General features: G+C 63.5%; 3 protein-coding genes across 3 annotated transcripts; 1 reads left to right on the top strand and 2 right to left on the bottom strand.

Moving 5' to 3' along the window:
• Nucleotides 1–1,648: 1,648 nt before the first annotated feature.
• On the bottom strand, nucleotides 1,649–4,854 carry TMEM101 (transmembrane protein 101). Its single transcript, XM_058857785.1, has 4 exons — nucleotides 4,508–4,854; nucleotides 3,192–3,372; nucleotides 2,975–3,121; nucleotides 1,649–2,034 (listed from the first exon to the last, which is right to left on the bottom strand). The coding sequence occupies exons 1-4, from the start codon at nucleotides 4,642–4,644 to the stop codon at nucleotides 1,726–1,728; spliced, it is 774 nt and encodes a 257-aa protein (XP_058713768.1). The 5' UTR covers nucleotides 4,645–4,854; the 3' UTR covers nucleotides 1,649–1,725.
• A 576-nt stretch (nucleotides 4,855–5,430) lies between these two features.
• LSM12 (LSM12 homolog) lies at nucleotides 5,431–12,458 on the bottom strand. Its single transcript, XM_058857788.1, has 5 exons — nucleotides 12,270–12,458; nucleotides 10,433–10,566; nucleotides 7,521–7,630; nucleotides 7,007–7,133; nucleotides 5,431–6,252 (listed from the first exon to the last, which is right to left on the bottom strand). Exons 1-5 carry the CDS (start codon nucleotides 12,388–12,390, stop codon nucleotides 6,160–6,162), a joined length of 585 nt encoding a protein of 194 aa, XP_058713771.1. The 5' UTR covers nucleotides 12,391–12,458; the 3' UTR covers nucleotides 5,431–6,159.
• Nucleotides 12,459–12,551: 93 nt separating this feature from the next.
• Nucleotides 12,552–17,176, top strand: G6PC3 (glucose-6-phosphatase catalytic subunit 3). Its single transcript, XM_058857779.1, has 7 exons — nucleotides 12,552–12,667; nucleotides 14,177–14,403; nucleotides 15,302–15,408; nucleotides 15,577–15,667; nucleotides 15,735–15,853; nucleotides 15,942–16,083; nucleotides 16,495–17,176. The coding sequence occupies exons 1-7, from the start codon at nucleotides 12,650–12,652 to the stop codon at nucleotides 16,844–16,846; spliced, it is 1,056 nt and encodes a 351-aa protein (XP_058713762.1). The 5' UTR covers nucleotides 12,552–12,649; the 3' UTR covers nucleotides 16,847–17,176.

The following is a 17,176-nucleotide window of genomic DNA, read 5'->3' as shown; positions in this document are numbered from 1 at the left end:
GGGGCTGCGGGGACCCCCCCGCGGGACCTGACGCGTGTCCGGGGAAACTGAGGCAGAGGGGATGGGGCGGGCTCCCCCCAGCCCCGGCGCAGGGGGGGGATCTGCCCCATCCCGGGGTCTGGGGGGGGGGATCCTGCCACAGCGACAATGTCACCGCGTTGTCCCCGGCCCGGGGGGGGGATCGGGGCGCGGGTGGCCCCCAGCACCCCCCGGCAGCCGCGGGGGGGTCGGGGGGAGCGGGAGCTTTCTGCCCCATTTATCCGAGTGACAGCAAACAGACATTTTCCAAAGGTCACAGGATGGCTCTGCCGGCGGGGGGGCGCGGGCTGCACCCCCCGGCACAGGGGGGACACCGGCGGGGACAGGGGGGTGTCCCCTGCACGCCCCCACCGCTGCAGGGGCAGCCAGGAGGAAGAGGAGGGTCTGGGGGTGAAGGCGGGGGGCTGGAGCAGCCGGGGGGGTCCCGGGGGGTGAGGAGCCGCGGTGGCCCCCCCGGGCAAACACGGCTCTGCCGCCTGCCCGCGTTTTATGGCCCCGGTTCCGCCGGAGGCGCATTAGGGCCCCCCGCAGGAAGCCCCTTATCAGCCCTGTTTGCTTTTCCGGCCAGCCCGGGACACACGGACACCTGTCCGGGCCGGGGGGGACACACGGACACCTGTCCGGGCCGGGGGGGACACACGGACACCTGCACAGCCCTGGGGACACACGGACACCTGTCCTGCCCTGGGGGGGACACACGGACACACCTGTCCTTCCCTGGGGGACACACGGACACCTGTACCGGCCGGGGGGGACACACGGACACACCTGTCCTGCCCTGGGGGACACACAGACACCTGTCCTGCCCTGGGGGGGGACACACGGACACCTGTCCGGGCCAGGGGGGACACACGGACACCCCTGTCCTGGGGACACACGGACACCTGTCCTGCCCTGGGGGGGACACACGGACACACCTGTCCTGCCCCGGGGGGGGACACACAGCCCTGCCCAGCCCCGGGGGGGACACACAGCCTGGGGACAGTCTGGGGTGACACACACAGCCTGGGGACAGCCCGGGGACAGCTCGGGGACAGCCTGCGGGGACCCCGGGGGCTGCCAGGCCCTCCCCGTGTCCCCCTGGGACCCCCACCCGTGCCAGAACACCCACAGCTCCTCCACCGGCTCCCCCCCAAGCAGCTCCTCATGTCCCTCCCCAGACCTGTCCCCCCCAAAGTGCCTCCCCATGAAGGTCCCCCAAATCAGCCCCTCCACCCCAAGCTGCCAGAGCTCTGCCCTCCAAGCCCCCCAAAGCCTCTCCCCCTGAATCAGCTCCCCCCAAAAGTGACTCCTCTGAAAGCTCTTCCCCCTCGACATCAGCTCCCCAAAGCGTTCCTGCCCTGCAGTCCCAGGACCCCAAAAGCAGCTGCTGCCCCCCGAAGCTGCAGCCCCTCCCCGGCACCCAAAGCCCCCAGGGTGAGACATGAAAGATTTCTCAGTGCATCAGTAAAAATACATTTTTTTGGGGGGGGAGCAGTGACACCCCTCAGCAGGGAGAGGAGCCCTGGCCACACAGTGGCCGCCACCCCCCAGGCAGGACCCCCCACCCGTCCTCCGCCACGATTATCAAATATTTACAAACAACACAAAAAACAAAACAAAACAAAAAAAAATCAACCAATAAATAGTGATGCTCCTTAAAAAACCCCTCCCAGCCCTGATCCCCGCTCGTCCCACGCCGTCCCCTCATCCGTCCGTGGCCAGGATCACCACGGCCCCGAAGATGCCGACGTTCTGGCCGATGAGCTTCATCTGGTTCCAGAACTCCACGCGCCGCAGGGCGTGCCAGTAGCCCAGGTTGCCGTCGATGAGGAGGATGGCGAGGGGCAGCAGCACGGCCAGGACCTGCGCCGCTGCCCGCACGTAGTAACCCGACAGGAAGGCCAGGGCCAGCAGCCCATAGAGCAGGAACAGCAGCTGCAGGGCCAGCTCACCCCCCAGCAGATGGTCCAGGTACGCCAGGCGGTCCTCGGTGCTGTGCTGCAGGGAGTAGGCCTGAGGGGACAGGGGATACTGGGGATACTGGGGATACTGGGGATACTGGGGACACTGGGGACATTGGGGACACTGGGGACAGTGGGGATACTGGGGATACTGGGGATACTGGGGACAGTGGGGATACTGGGGACAGTGGGGATACTGGGGACATGGGACACTGGGGATACTGGGGATACTGGGGACACTGGGGATACTGGGGACAGGGGATACTGGGGATATTGGGGACACTGGGGATACTGGGGACAGTGGGGACACTGGGGATATTGGGGACACTGGGGACACTGGGGACACTGGGGATACTGGGGATACTGGGGATACTGGGGACACTGGGGATAATGGGGATACTGGGGATGGTGGGGACACTGGGGATGGTGGGGACAGTGGGGACACTGGGGATACTGGGGACACTGGGGACTCTGGGGACACTGGGGACATGGGACACTGGGGACACTGGGGACAGGGGACAGTGGGGACAGTGGGGACAGGGGACACAGGACACTGGGGACACTGGGGAGAGGGGACACTGGGGACAGTGGGGACACTGGGGACAGGGGACACAGGACACTGGGGATACTGGGGACAGGGGACACTGGGGACACTGGGGACACTGGCAGCAGGGCGAGTGATGGGGATGAAGCTTCTCCTGCAGGGACCTGTGTGCCCAGCCTGCAGCTGTGGCCACCGGCCCTGGCTGTCCCCTGGCTGTCCCCAGCTATCCCTGGCTGTCCCCAGCCATCCCCAGCTATCCCTGGCTGTCCCCAGCCGTCCCCAGCCGTCCCCAGTTGTCCCCAGTTGTCCCCAGCTGTCCCCAGGCTGTCCCCAGGTGTCCCCAGCTGTCCCCAGTTGTCCCCAGTTGTCCCCAGCTGTACCCAGTTGTCCCCAGCCATCCCCAGCTGTCCCCAGCCATCCCCAGCCGTCCCCAGGTGTCCCACTTTACCTGGCAGATGAGGTAGATGCCCAGGAACACCTGTCCCGTGGACTGCAGGGAGCGGCTGCGCGGTTTCTGCCGGTACAGCTCCCCGGCGCCGCTGGCCAGGATCAGGAAGCCGCCGATGATGGCGATGGTGCGCGAGTACATCCGCACCTGCGGGGCCAGGCCGGCGTCACGGCCGCCCCGGGGCCGTCCCGGGGCCGCGGGGGCCGCGGGGTCTCACCTTGAGCCAGTCCCCGTAGTGCACGTGGCCCCCGACGTGGGCGGCGTAGGTGGCCACCGCCAGCTGCAGCGCGGCCCCCAGCGCGAACCAGCGGCGCTTGACCCCGAAGGACATGAAGCTGGCACAGAGCACGGCCACGCCCATGTCCACGTACAGGTACGGCACCGGGATGTCCGGCTTCCTGCGGGGACGGCAGCTCCGGCACCCCCAGACTCACCCCGGGACCCCCAGACCTTCCCCCGGGGCTATCGGGGAGCCACACAGAGCCCTGCCCCACAGAGCCCCCAAAGAGCCCCTCCCCTGACCCACAGAGCCCCCAAAGAGCCCCTTGTGCCCCACAGAGCCCCCAAAGAGCCCCCACAGAGCCCCTCGTGCCCCTCCCCTGCCCCACAGAGCCCCCACAGAGCCCTCCCCTGCCCCACAGAGCCCCTCTGTGCCCCTCCCCTGCCCCACAGAGCCCCTCCCCTGCCCCTCTGTGCCTCTCCCCTGCCCCACAGAGCCCCTCGTGCCCCACAGAGCTCCCCCGTGCCCCAGAGAGCCCCCACAGAGCCCCTCTGTGCCCCTCTCCTGCCCCACAGAGCCCCCAAAGAGCCCCTCTGTGCCCCACAGAGCCCTCCCCTGACCCACAGAGCCCCCACAGAGCCCTCCCCTGACCCACAGAGCCCCTCCGTGCCCCCCACTGCTGCTGGGTGCCCTTCCCCAGAGCCCAGCGCTGCCCCTCAGCCCCGGGCAGCAGCTCTGGGCTCCACTCAAACCCCTCTGAACCACCCCAAACCCCCCTGAACCACCCCAAACCCCCCTGAATCACCCCAAACCCCCCTGAACCACCTCAAACCCCCCTGAACCACCCCAAACCCCCCTGAACCACCTCAAACCCCCCTGAACCACCCCAAACCCCACTCAAACCCCACCTCAAACCACCCTGAACCACCCCAAACCCCCCTGAAACACCTCAAACCCCACTCAAACCCCCCTGTTCCATCTCAAACCCCCCAACCCCACCTCAAACCCCACTCAAACCCCCCTGAACCACCCCAAACCCCCCAGAACCACCTCAAACCCCACTCAACCCCCACCTGTCCCTGTCCCACCTCAAACCCCCCAGCCCCGGGCTTTTCCCACGCCCCACACCAGGCTCCGGCCCCCTGACCCTCGGGGCTCTCCCCCAGACCCTCAGAGCCCCACACCCGCCCGCGGACTCTCCCGGATCCCCCCCAGCCCCAGCCCCAGCCCCGCGCCCGCCCCGCGCCCGCCCGGGCCCCCTCCCCAGCACCGCTCGCAGGCGCCCCGGCCCGTCCCGAGCCCCGGGCGCGCACCGGCGCAGGTCGGCGCGCTCGGCGCACAGGAGGAGCCCGCTGAAGCAGTGCCAGAAGGGGAAGCGGGTGAGCAGGACGCCGCCGCCCGCCGTGAGCAGGCGCAGCGCCCGCCGCCTCCACCCGCGGCCCGCCGCCATCACCGGGCTGGCCCGCCGGAAGTGCCGCGCCGGAAGTGCCGGCCCGCGGACCAATCAGCGCCGAGCAGCGCCCCGCCGAAGGGAAGCCACGCCCCTTCATTGGGAGCACGCTCAGGCCGCGCCCCTCCGGGCAAAGCGCGTTCCCGGCCCCGGAGCCGCGGCCCCGCTCTGAACCGCCGCTCGCACCGAGCCTCCATCCTCCCCAGGCCGCGCCTCCTCCGCAGAACCCCTGCCGTGCGCTACACCGCGCCAAATCAACCCCGCAACCCCTCATTGCCGCGCCAGGCCCCGCCCCGTTAGAGCAAACCCCGCCCCTGGCCACGCCCCACATAGTGACCACGCCCCCACAAAGCTCCGCCCAAAACCACGCCCACTCCCCGGCCACGCCCCCATAATGACGGGACCGTATCAAAGCTCCGCCCCAAACCACGCCCCTCTCCTGGCCACGCCCATAATGACGTGTCCAATCAGAGCCCCGCCCCTAAACCACGCCCCCTCCCTGGCCACGCCCCCACAATGACATATTCATATCTAAGCCCCGCCCAAACCACGCCCCTCCCCTGGCCACGCCCCCGGCCACGCCCCCATTGAGCCCTCACAGACTCCGGTGATGGTTAAAAAAATTTCGGGTTTTTATTGTTTTTTGCTAAACAAGACTAAAAAATTTTCCTTTTTTTTTCTTTTTTTTTTTTTTAATTTTTTTTTTTTAATCTTTAACCTTCCTAAAGGCAGGGCTTGAATCGTTTTGAGTTTGATCTGCGTTTTTTTTTTTTTTTTCTTTAATAATAATAATAAAAAAAAAAAAAAACAATGAAAGGAAATAAAACGGGGAGAGGGGAGGATCGTGGCAAAAAAAAAAAAAATTAAAATTAAAAAGGAAATTAAAAATTAAATGAAAAAGGGCAAAAAAAAATTTAAAAACATAAAGGAAATGGGGAGAAAACCCCAAATCCAGGTTCTGGCTGCTCCCAGGGGAGGTTCGAGGGATTTTTTGCCACGACCCTGCTAGAACCAGACAAATATTTAAAGAACATTTTAATATATATTCATATATATATTTAAAGATAAGAAAAATAAGACTAATTCAAGCCTTGCCCTGTGCAAACAAAATTAAAACGAGACCACGTAGGTCACAAGGGTCCCGGGTGGGCCACCACAGTCAGCTCGTTAGCTTTATTTTCTGGGGGGTATTTTGGGGAAAAGGGAGGCAGGAATTGGGAGAAAAGGGGAAAAAAAAGGCCAAAAAATAAAATTAACAGAGTCTGACTGGCTGGAGGGAGAAACCATGGCGGAAAAACAAAGTCTGTTAGTCAAGTAATGCGTGAGGAGCTTTAAATTATTCTTTTTTTTCTCGTTTTGTTTTAAAGTCTAAAGTTTGGAATTGGTTGAGATTCCCAAGAAGAGAAAAAAAAAAAAAAAAAAAAAAAAAAAAAAAAAAAGGAAATAAAAGTTGAAGGTGCCCCCAGCGCCACCTCCGGGGAGGGGACACGGGGACGGGGCGAGCCCAAGGTGGCCTCAGGATGAGAGGGACGTGTCCTTCTGTGTCTGCTGTGCTTGTGAACGCTGCAGGACCTTCTGGCTCTCCACGTCCCGAAAGTGTTTCTCCACCTGCAGGGGAACGGGGGCTTAGGGGAGGAGCGGTGCCCAAGGGGGGCTGGAGCCACACACGGAGGGCTGGGGTGTCCCCAGGGAGGTGACACCCGCCCCGTCTGTCCCCTCCTCGCCATTCTGAACACACAGCTGAAGGAAGGAGGGGAGGGGGATGGCCAGGACGGGCTCCTGGATGTCCCCAGGGAGGTGACAGGTCTGTCCCCTCCTCACCATTCTGAACACACAGCTCAAGGAAGGGTGGGAGGGGGATCTGGAGAGGGAAGGGGATGGCCAGGACGGGCTGGAGCCCACCCAAGGACGGTTTCTGGGTGTCCCCAGGGAGGTGACAGGTCTGTCCCCTCCTCACCATTCTGAACACACAGCTGAAGGAAGGAGGGGAGGGGGATGGCCAGGACGGTTTCTGGGTGTCCCCAGGGAGGTGACAGGTCTGTCCCCTCCTCACCATTCTGAACACACAGCTGAAGGAAGGGTGGGAGGGGGATGGCCAGGACGGGCTCCTGGATGTCCCCAGGGAGGTGACAGGTCTGTCCCCTCCTCACCATTCTGAACACACAGCTGAAGGAAGGGTGGGAGGGGGATGGCCAGGACGGTTTCTGGGTGTCCCCATGGAGGTGACAGGTCTGTCCCCTCCTCACCATTCTGAACACACAGCTGAAGGAAGGAGGGGAGGGCGATGGCCAGGACGGTTTCTGGGTGTCCCCAGGGACGTGTCCCCCTCCCAGCACCCCCAGGCTCCCCAGCCCACACTCACTATTTTGCGTACGTGGCTCAGGGCGCTTCCCTCTTTGCCTTTACAGTTTTCCACCTGGTACGGAGGGGCAATGACGACTTCTTCCATCACAACTATGTTCTTCTCCTGCCATTTACAGTCTTTAATGCTGAGGGGAGGGACAACGGGATCAGGGAACGCCACCTGGCCTGGGAAAGCCACCACTGCCCCCCAGGGTGGGTCTGTGTCCCAGTGAGAGGGCAAAGAGCCCCCCAGGTCACTGCAGCTGGAGAGGGGTGGGAGTCCAGGGGGATGGGATGTGCCAGGAAGGGGCAGGGAGCGGGCAGGGAGCCACCCTCCCTCCCTGAGGATCCCATCCAGCACATCCCAGGACACATCAGAGCGTCCCAGAGCGACCCAGCCAGGGGAATCCCCCAAAAAGCAGCCTGGGGACTCCGAGGTGGGCACTGGGGACTCTGAGGTGGGCACTGGGGACCCCGAGGTGGGCACTGGGGACCCCAAGGTGGGCACTGGGGACCCTGAGGTGGGCACTTACGTCTTATGGATGGTCTGGAAGAGCTGCTGCCCCTCCAGAGAGACACCAGCACTAATTGCATATGCCTGGCTCATCTTCTCCTCCTTCTCCGTCCGTGCTTTGTTGGCAAGCTGGGAAAACACAGGGACAGGGAATTGGGCTGGGAGCAATGAGGGGGCACAGGGACCCCCCAACACAGCTCTGTCCCTTGTGATTCCAGCCTGAATTCCCCTGCTGAGGCACCCTCACCACTGCCAGAGATTTGGGGGATGGTGGTGCCACCTTTCCACGTCCCCCTGTCCCTTCCCCTTGGCCTCTTCTGAATCAGTTCTGGCATTTTAGGTGCAAACCACCCTCACTACTCCGTTTACTTGGGAGGGAGATGGGGAAGAGGAGCCTGAAATACCCGACACGCTGGGAGTAAATGCTCCATGCAGGAGTACGAGCAACTTTAGCCTGCAGCAATTGATTTGCTCCCAAAAAATAACCAGAATTGGTTATCTGGGAGTCGCATCCGTGTGTGGGGAGGTGTGATTACACACAGGGTGCTGGAATAGAGATGGAAAACCCCGACCCTGGCATCCCCCATGTTGAATCCCATGGATGTGGGAGGAGAAGGATGCAGCGCCTGGAGGCAGCAGCCCTGGACCAGCTGCCTTTTCCTGGCTGGAGATGCCGCAGTGGAGGAGCCACATCAGCATCATCCCTCCTCTTCCTCCTCCTGGAGCCTCCTCATTCCTGGGAGCACACCCAGAGCTGGACTGGCTTCCTGGCGCTGGCTGAGGGGGTTTCACCCCTCCCAAAGCCCCTCTGGGTGGGGAAAGGCCGAGCTCCCTCTGTCTGGGGACACTTCAGTGCCTCTCCCAGCCGTGTCCCCTCTCGGTGCCCTGGGAGCAGCCACTGCAGGGGCAGGGGGACGTGCTCCCAACAGGGACAGGAGCCTTCCTCACCTTCACAAGCCACCCACCCCATGCCATGGCAGAACTGCTCTCTCCAAGACCACCAGGCAGGCTTCCAAACCAGGCACAACGCTCCACAGGAACTTCCCTGCACCCCACACCCTTCCCTGCCCCTCATCCAGGCAGGGGAGCCATCCCAAAGCTGGAGAACTGGGATCCCGACTTCCACACTGGGATGGGCTGGAACCGTGGGACAGAGCACTGGGGATCCCCTGTGCCGTGTCCTCCCTGAGCAGATCCCCCTTCCCCAGCCTGAGGTTTAGATCCCCTCTGTCCCAAGCCTCTGGCTTTCCCGAGCCTTGGGATGCTCCCACAGCAGCTGCTGCATCCTGGGGACAGCCCTGAGGAGAGGCCACCGGGAGGTGACAGGACAGGAGAGGTGCCAGCAGCACCCCAGCATTTCCACGGGGATCCACCCATCACTCATCACTCCCCTGCAGCACCACGTGCTCCCCCTGCCCATCCACGCCTGCCAAGAGGAAACGGATCAGCCTCCTGGATGTGAGCGCTGCACGGAGCTCCACGGCTCCCCTGCACACACCTTGTGCAGGCGGCATGAATGGATGAGTCACTTCCCCACTCCCTCAGGATCAATGACGGCAGCAGCACGCAGGGAGGGACCGCCAGGGCCACCAAGGTTCATGCCAGGGCCACCAAGAACCACGCCAGGGTCCCCCAGTGCCAGGGTCCCCCAGTGCCAGGGTCCCCCTCATCCCAGCTGGGTGGCGATGGAGGGGATCCCTCCAGAATCTCCTGCAGTGGCAGAGGATGGCTGTGCCGAGCTCCTCTGGTGGCACAGGTGGTGTTCCCAAGTCCCCAACTCTCCGGGTTCCCTGCAGCACCACCAGCACTCCCACGTGCCCACACCTCCTCTTCCTCCTCCTCCTCCTCCTCCCAGTACAACCAGTACCAGCCACCAACATCCCAGCCCCTGAACATCCATGGGGAAGGGGATGTGGGGCAGGGCCCCACAGAACTCCCCTCCTGCCACTGGAGTGGCCCTTCCAGCTCGACTCCATCTGCAATTTCCCCACACACCAAATCCACAATCCCTGGGATGCTGGAGAAGACCAGAGAGCACTGGAATTGCTGAGGGGGTTCCCCTGGGCTGCGCTACCAGCCGTGTCACTCGCTGCAGTGACAGCCAACAGTCACACCTTGGTGGCAGCTGTGTCATCCCGGACCTCAGAGGTGTTAATCCATGGGAAGGGACCCGGGGAGGGGATGGACACCCAGCTGCTGCCACCTGTTGTGACACAAAGCCTCGGGAGAGGTGTCCCTGTGGGACATGGAGGTGACAACTGAGCCCTCCACACCTGGATTCAGCCCAGCACCGAGGGCTTGGGGTCCCCTTCCCTTTCTTTCCAGGATGGGTGAAAAGCAGTTCCTCAGAATTCCATGAGCTCCACATCTTCACCCCTCCTGTCCTCTCCAAAACAGGAGACCATGTCCAGTCTAGACCCAAACCAGCATCATCCAGACCCCAAACACCACCACCCACCCCAAACTACCAAAACCCAGGCTCCAAACCCCTCAAAACCCAAGCCCCAAAACAAGATCACCTTTAGATCCCAAAAATGCCAAAATCCAGGTCCCCAAATGCAAAAATCTAGACATAAAATCCACGCCCCAAAACCACCCAAAATCCAGGCCCTAAATGCCAATAGTCCAGACCCTAAACCCAATAAAACCCAGAGGCCAAACTGCTAAAACCCAGAGCCAAGTGGCCAAAGCCCAGAGCCAGAACGGAGCTGGGGGAAGCTGTGCTGGGAGCAGGCGAGCTCCAGAGGTGAATCCCGCTGGATCCCTGCAGGATTCCCGGAGATCCCTGCGGGAGGGGCTCTCTCACTGCTGGATCCCTGCAGGATTCCCGGAGATCCCTGCAGGAGGGGCTCTCTCACCACTGGATCCCTGCAGGATTCCCGGAGATCCCTGCAGGATTCCCAGAGATCCCTGCAGGAGGGGCTCTCTCACCTTGCTGACGTTGAGGGAGGCTAAAGGGGGAGGCGTTTCCGTGCGGTCATTGATTATTTCCACTTCTGACACGTACTGTAAGTTTACGAGCAGGATGTCTGCGTGGTTGGGCTTGCCACTGGAAGAGGGGCATTCTGGAAGGGGGGGATTAAGGAAAACAAATCCAGAGGGAGGTTTTTAAAGGTGGGACACAGCCCAGGAGCAAACCGGGAGAAGGGTGGGTTTGTGGGAAGCTCCTCTGCTCCCTTGTCCCTTCTTGGGATAATCAGTGATCCCAACAGAGCTGCTTGTCTCTCTCTGGACCCATCTGCTGCTGATCCTGGTCTATCCCAGCTCCAGATTGAGTTTTCCAGTCCTGGTCCACCAGCACCAGCCCACCACCACCACTGGCCTGAACCAGCACCACCAAATTTGCCCTTTTTCCACCAGAACTCTTTCCTCTTGTGGGCAGCAGCCTCCCTGGGAGCGTTCCCTGTTCTGGAAGGAAGGGAAGTGCCAGGAGAGGGACACACAAGGTTTGTTGTTGGTACTGCCCTGTGAATGAAACACCACCCCCCAAAAACACCCCCATCCCTTCCAGAGCTGCCAGGGATCCCTGCACAATCCCCTGCTCCCGTGAGGAGGATGGAGGGATGGAGCAGGGAGCACGGCACGGAGAGTGCCAACGCCATCTCCTCCTGGAACAGATCCTCGTGGGGATCCCTGCTCCCCTCCCAGCACACCTGAGCACAAGCTGGAGCCCCCCCTAAAAAAAGCCAGGGAATTCCAATCTTTCCCTCTGGGGGAAAGCTGGAGCATCCCAGCTCGGGGAGGAAGAGGTGGAGGGGAAGCGCTCAGCCCTCTGTGGGGCAGACAAACAGCACTGGGCAACCTGTTGGACCCTCCGGGATTTTCCTGCTGTCTCTGGAGCTCCCCTGGCTCCAACCACATCCCAGGCACCCAGGGGCCCTTCTCCTATTGTGTTTCCCACAGCTCCAGCCACAAAACCCTCTCCCAGCTCCTCATCCCCTGCAGAACCCACCCCTGGGCCCCCAGAACCCCAACGCCAGCCCTGAGCTCAGCATTCACCTTCCCCCCCTCTCCTGGGTGTCTCCTCTGTTTTCCAACAGCCCTTGGCTTTTCCCATTCCTTGCAGATTCCAAACAAAACCATATCCACATATATTTACACTGGGGGGGGCTGGAAACACCCCACTGCCCCCACACACCCCAATACAGGGTTCCTCACTGCCCCCCAAAAAACCTCCAGGACGAGTCCCCCCCATTCTCCCCAAAACTGGGTGTTCTCTCTCCCCCAGTTTAACCCAGTGCAGGGCTCCCCACTCCCCCTCAAAAGCTCTTTATAATACAGGGCCCCTCAATCTCCCCATTCACCCCAATACAGGCTCCCCAATCCCCCCAATCCAAACCTCCTCACTCCCCCCAAAAACTCCCTCTAGAACACCCCACATCCATTTACCCAGCACAAGACCCCCGCCTCCCCCATTCTCCGGGGCACAGGGCTCCTGAACCCCCCGCTCACCGATCACAAGGCTCCCCCAATCCCTCCTCACCGAGCTCCCCGAACCCCCCGTTCACCCCCACAAAACTCTCTCCAATTCCCCCAAAACCTCCCTGCCGGACTCCCCACTCCCCCCCTCCCTCGGGGGTCTCCCCGCTCCCCCTCAAACCCCTCCCTGTCGCCGCCCACCTCGATCCCCTCACACCCCCTCCCCTCCTTCCCCCCTTTCCCGTCCCTCCCTCACGCCCCCCCCGCTCCCCATCGGGCGGGCCGCAGAGGCCCGAGCGGGCCGCGCCGGGGCCGGGACCAGCGCGGCGAGGCGCGGGCGGGTGGATACTGAGCGCCAGCATCTTGCTGGGGTAGTCGAAGGCGACGACCTCGCCCTGGAGGCGCTGCTCCTGGCAGGTGCGGCAGGACACCTGGCTGCCCACGCTGAAGTACTCGCCCGGCGCCGCCATCTTGTCCGCCCGCAGCGCCCGCGGCTCCGCTCGCCTCGGCCAGGCGCGGCGGGGGCGGGGCCGCGCGGCAGCGAGGGCGGGGATTGGCGCTCCGCCCCGCCGATCTGCTCCGCCCCGCGCTCTGATTGGCTGAGCGCACCCCGGCCGCGGTTTGTCCCTCCCGCCCCGCCGTAGCGCGCCGCCCCGCGGGCGGTGATGGGAAGTGTAGGCGGAAGAGGGCGCTGAGAACGGCGGGAGGGAGTTTTGAGGGGTCCCCGGGATGAAGCCCCCCCCTGAGGTACCTCCCGCCGGTACCGGGGGTTGCGGAGCACCGCGGGGAGGTTTAAGGAGGGTCAGGGCGGCTCAGAGGCTGCTGGTTGGCATGGGGAGGCCGCGGGTCTGATGTAAGGGAGACCCCAGGGAGGCCTCAGGCCTGAGAGCAGAGGGAGGCCCAGAGGGGCCCCAGGGAGGCCCAGGAGCCGCTTCAGGGAGACCCCAGGAAAACCCCAAAGAAAACCCAGGGTGGCTCCAGGGAGACTCCAGGGACACCCCAGGCCTTCTGCAGAATCACCTCAGGGAGAGCCAGGAGGTTTCCAAGGGAAAGCCCCAGGGAGGTGGTGGCTGTTTGGAGCATCACAGCTGCTCCAGCAAATCCCCAGCAATGCCCTGATCCTGCCCAGATCCCAGAGCCACAGGGATTCCACCTGTTCCACCCCCGGGCAGAAACCTGGGAGCCATTTGTGGGCAAACTTCAAGGGGTGAATGAGTCCCTGAATCAGTGCCAAGGGATCCCTGGTGATCCAGCCACCTCCCACCCTGTTCCCAATGAATTCCTGGGGATCCAGCCACCTCCCACCCTGTTCCCAATGAATTCCTGGGGATCCAGCCACCTCCCACCCTGTTCCCAATGAATTCCTGGGATCCAGCCACCTCCCACCCTGTTCCAAATGAATTCCTGGGATCCAGCCACCTCCCACCCTGTTCCCAATGAATTCCTGGGATCCAGCCACCTCCCACCCTGTTCCCAATGAATTCCTGGGATCCAGCCACCTCCCACCCTGTTCCAAATGAATTCCTGGGATCCAGCCACCTCCCACCCTGTTCCCAATGAATTCCAGGGATCCAGCCACCTCCCACCCTGTTCCCAATGAATTCCTGGGATCCAGCCACCTCCCACCCTGTTCCAAATGAATTCCTGGGATCCAGCCACCTCCCACCCTGTTCCCAATGAATTCCTGGGATCCAGCCACCTCCCACCCTGTTCCCAAGGGATTCCTGGGGATCCAGCCACCTCCCACCCTGTTCCCAATGAATTCCAGGGGATCCAGCCACCTCCCACCCTGTTCCCAAGGGATTCCAGGGGATCCAGCCACCTCCCACCCTGTTCCCAAGGGATTCCAGGGGATCCAGCCACCTCCCACCCTGTTCCCAAGGGATCCCTGGGATCCAGCCACCTCCCACCCTGTTCCCAAGGGATTCCAGGGATCCAGCCACCTCCCACCCTGTTCCCAAGGGATTCCAGGGATCCAGCCACCTCCCACCCTGTTCCCAATGAATTCCTGGGATCCAGCCACCTCCCACCCTGTTCCCAATGAATTCCAGGGGATCCAGCCACCTCCCACCCTGTTCCCAATGAATTCCAGGGGATCCAGCCACCTCCCACCCTGTTCCCAAGGGATTCCTGGGGATCCAGCCACCTCCCACCCTGTTCCCAAGGGATTCCAGGGGATCCAGCCACCTCTCACCCTGTTCCCAAGGGATTCCTGAGGGGATGTGTGCGGGGGCTGATGTCCCTCCTGTGTCCCAGCCCAGTGCCATGGATGCCCTGCATGAGGCCGGGATCCACGCAGCCGTGGCCCTGCAGGCTGGGCCGCCCTGGCTGGAGCAGTTCTGGCTCTTCCTGACCTCCCACCTGGATCCTGGTTCCATCTACACCATCTGCTTCCCTCTGGCCCGCGGGCTGGACGAGCACGTGTCCATGATGGTCCTCTGGATCGCCCTCGTGGCCGAGTGGCTCAACGTGGTCCTCAAATGGTGAGGGGGGACGTGGAGGGGGGCACTGGGACACTCCCTGCTCCCTGTCTGTGGAGTTCTGGGCACAGACTCCCCACTCCCTGCCTGTGGAGTTCTGGGCACAGACTCCCTGCTCCCTGCCTGTGGCATTCCACAGGGTCACCGGAGCTGCCCCAAGCATCTGCCAGCAATTCCTGGCAGAGAAAACCCCAGGAGGCGTCAGGGCTGCCAAGGGATCCTGTCCTCCCCCTGTGGATCATCCCTGGATCCCCTGGGATGGGCTGCAGGGATCCTGCTCTCCTGGATCCCCTGGATGGGCTGCAGGGATCCTGCCCTCCTGGATCCTTTGGGATGAGCATCAGGGATCCTGCTCTCCTGGATCCCCTGGGATGGGCTGCAGGGATCCTGCTCTCCTGGATCCCCAGGATGGGCTGCAGGGATCCTGCCCTCCTGGATCCTTTGGGATGGGCTGCAGGGATCCTGCCCTCCTGGATCCTTTGGGATGGGCTGCAGGGATCCTGCCCTCCTGGATCCCCCGGGATGGGCTGCAGGGATCCTGCCCTCCTGGATCCCCTGGATGGGCTGCAGGGATCCTGCCCTCCTGGATCATTTGGGATGGGCTGCAGGGATCCTGCCCTCCTGGATCCTTTGGGATGAGCTGCAGGGATCCTGCCCTCCTGGATCCTTCAGGATGGGCTGCAGGGATCCTGCCCTCCTGGATCCCCGGGATGGGCTGCAGGGATCCTGCTCTCCTGGATCCCCTGGGATGGGCTGCAGGGATCCTGCCCTCCTGGATCCCCTGGATGGGCTGCAGGGATCCTGCTCTCCTGGATCCCCTGGGATGGGCTGCAGGGATCCTGCCCCCCGGGTTTTGGGGCTGTCTGTCTGTCCCACGGCTCCGTGCTCTCCCTGCCCGCAGGTTCCTGTTCGGGGAGCGCCCGTACTGGTGGATCCACGAGTCGGGGCTCTCCAGCCGGGAGCAGCTCCCTCTGCACCAGTTCCCGGTCACCTGCGAGACGGGCCCGGGTGAGTCACGGCTCGGGCAGCCCCGGGATCCACAAGGATTCCATGTGGGAATGCTGGGCTGGAAGCGGGAAAAGCCCTTCCTGAGCAGCGGGGAAGGGCTGGGCTGGACATTCCCAGCTCTTCTCCTGCTGGGACACGCTCCCCTCAGCCCCGTGTTTCATCCCCCAGGGAGCCCCTCGGGCCACTGCATGATCCTGGGGGCGGCCCTGTGGCCGATTGTCACCACGCTGAGCACGGCGGTGTCCCGGTACACGCGGAGGTGAGTGCGGGGTGTGCGGCGCTGGGTGGATCCCGCCCTGCCCCCGGCTGACCCCGTTCCCTTCCAGCCGGCTGCTCAGGCTGATCCCGTTCCTTGCCTACATCCTCCTGCTGGTGGCCATGGGGCTCTCCCGGATCTTCGTCCTGGCCCACTTCCCCCATCAGGTGGTCACCGGCTCGCTGGCAGGTGAGGGGAGGCACCCCAGCTCCTTCCCCTTCCCCCCAGCCCCTTCCCAGTCCATCCCAGCGCCGACCCCGCCTGTTCCCGCTGACAGGGATGGCTCTGGGCTGGGGGCTGCAGCGCTGGCCCCCCAACTTCTTCAAGTGCCGCTTCTTCCTGGTGACGGCCCTGGGGCTGCTCCTGGGCGCGCTGGCCCTGCACGGGCTGGCCACGGCCGCGGGGCTCGACCTGGACTGGTGAGTGCCCGGGGCCAGGGGGTCCCAGGGGTGTCCCAGGGGGGTGCCAGGGGGGTGCCAGGGGGTCCCAGGGGGTCCCAGGGGTGTCCCAGGGGGTCCCAGGGGTGTCCCAGGGGTGTCCCAGGGGGGTCCCAGGGGGTCCCAGGGGCAGGGGGGTCCCAGGGAGTACCCCAGGGATCTGCCCACAGGCAGGATTATCCCCAGGGAGTATAGCATCCCTCCCGGCTGGAGGGAGCTATCCCCAGGAATCTTCTCCCGCAGTATTTTTGGGGGCTGCAGGCACTGACCCCAGGGATATTCCCCAGCTCCAGGGATCCGCCCCCCAGGCAGTTCGGGGAGGGGGCTGTCCCCAAAGCTGTGTCCCCGGAGCGTTTCGGGGGGTCTCACCCCAAGCCCCGCGCACCCCCGCAGGTCGCTCCGTCGGGCCAGCGCCCGCTGCTCGGACCCGAGCTGGCTGCGGCCCGAGACGCGGCCCTGGGCCTCGCTGTGCCGGGTGAGCGGCAGCGCCCTGGGGCTGGCCCTGGCCGCCCGGCACCCCCTGAGCCGCCGCGCTGCCCGGGAGCTGCGGGGGCTGGAGCCGCCGCTGGGCAGCGCCGCGCTGGGGCTGCTGGCGCTGGACGTGCTGCACAAGCTGCCCAAGAGCGAGGACACCGCCCTCTGGTACCTCAACGTGGGTGCCCGCTACACCCTGGGGCCGGTGCTGGTGGGCTCGCTCCTGCCCCAGCTCATCCTCACCCTGCGGCGGCTCCGGGCAGCCCCCTAAACCCGCCCCCCATTGAGAGTAGGGGGCCCCGCTCCGCTCCCAGTTCATGCCCGCCTGTCCCAGGGACCCCCAAATTGAGGAGGGGGTGTCTGCTCTGCTCCCAGTTCATTCTCACACTCCTTTTGCCCCAGGGACCCCCAAATTGAGGAGGGGGTGTCTGCTCTGCTCCCGGTTCATTCTCACACTCCTTTTGCTCCAGGGACCCCCAAACTGAGGAGGGGGTCTCAGTTCAGAGCCTGTCCCGGTTCATCCTCACCTCCCCTTCCCCCCCAAAGTGGGTGGGGGGTTTCTGAGTTCCCGGTTCACTCTCACTCCTCTCCCCACCCAGTT

Source organism: Poecile atricapillus, chromosome 27 (genome assembly GCF_030490865.1).
Source record: "Poecile atricapillus isolate bPoeAtr1 chromosome 27, bPoeAtr1.hap1, whole genome shotgun sequence".
Classification (NCBI taxonomy): domain Eukaryota; kingdom Metazoa; phylum Chordata; class Aves; order Passeriformes; family Paridae; genus Poecile; species Poecile atricapillus.
Note: the sequence above shows the minus strand (reverse complement) of the source record. Positions and strands in the feature narration are given on the sequence as shown.

What these genes read in the sequence shown, in the direction of transcription:
- TMEM101 (XM_058857785.1), bottom strand. Translation starts at nt 4,644, where the DNA reads ATGGCGGCGGGCCGCGGGTGGAGGCGGCGGGCGCTGCGCCTGCTCACG. An exon ending in ACTACGGGGACTGGCTCAAG is followed by an intron (nt 3,122 to 3,191) that starts GTGAGACCCCGC and finishes CTGGCCCCGCAG; the next exon opens with GTGCGGATGTACTCGCGCAC. An exon ending in GCATCTACCTCATCTGCCAG is followed by an intron (nt 2,035 to 2,974) that starts GTAAAGTGGGAC and finishes CTGTCCCCTCAG; the next exon opens with GCCTACTCCCTGCAGCACAG.
- LSM12 (XM_058857788.1), bottom strand. Translation starts at nt 12,390, where the DNA reads ATGGCGGCGCCGGGCGAGTACTTCAGCGTGGGCAGCCAGGTGTCCTGC. An exon ending in CAGCAAGATGCTGGCGCTCA is followed by an intron (nt 10,567 to 12,269) that starts GTATCCACCCGC and finishes CCCCCCTTCCAG; the next exon opens with AATGCCCCTCTTCCAGTGGC. An exon ending in TGAGCCACGTACGCAAAATA is followed by an intron (nt 6,253 to 7,006) that starts GTGAGTGTGGGC and finishes GTTCCCCTGCAG; the next exon opens with GTGGAGAAACACTTTCGGGA.
- G6PC3 (XM_058857779.1), top strand. An exon ending in CTCAACGTGGTCCTCAAATG is followed by an intron (nt 14,404 to 15,301) that starts GTGAGGGGGGAC and finishes CCCTGCCCGCAG; the next exon opens with GTTCCTGTTCGGGGAGCGCC. An exon ending in GCGGGGCTCGACCTGGACTG is followed by an intron (nt 16,084 to 16,494) that starts GTGAGTGCCCGG and finishes GCACCCCCGCAG; the next exon opens with GTCGCTCCGTCGGGCCAGCG.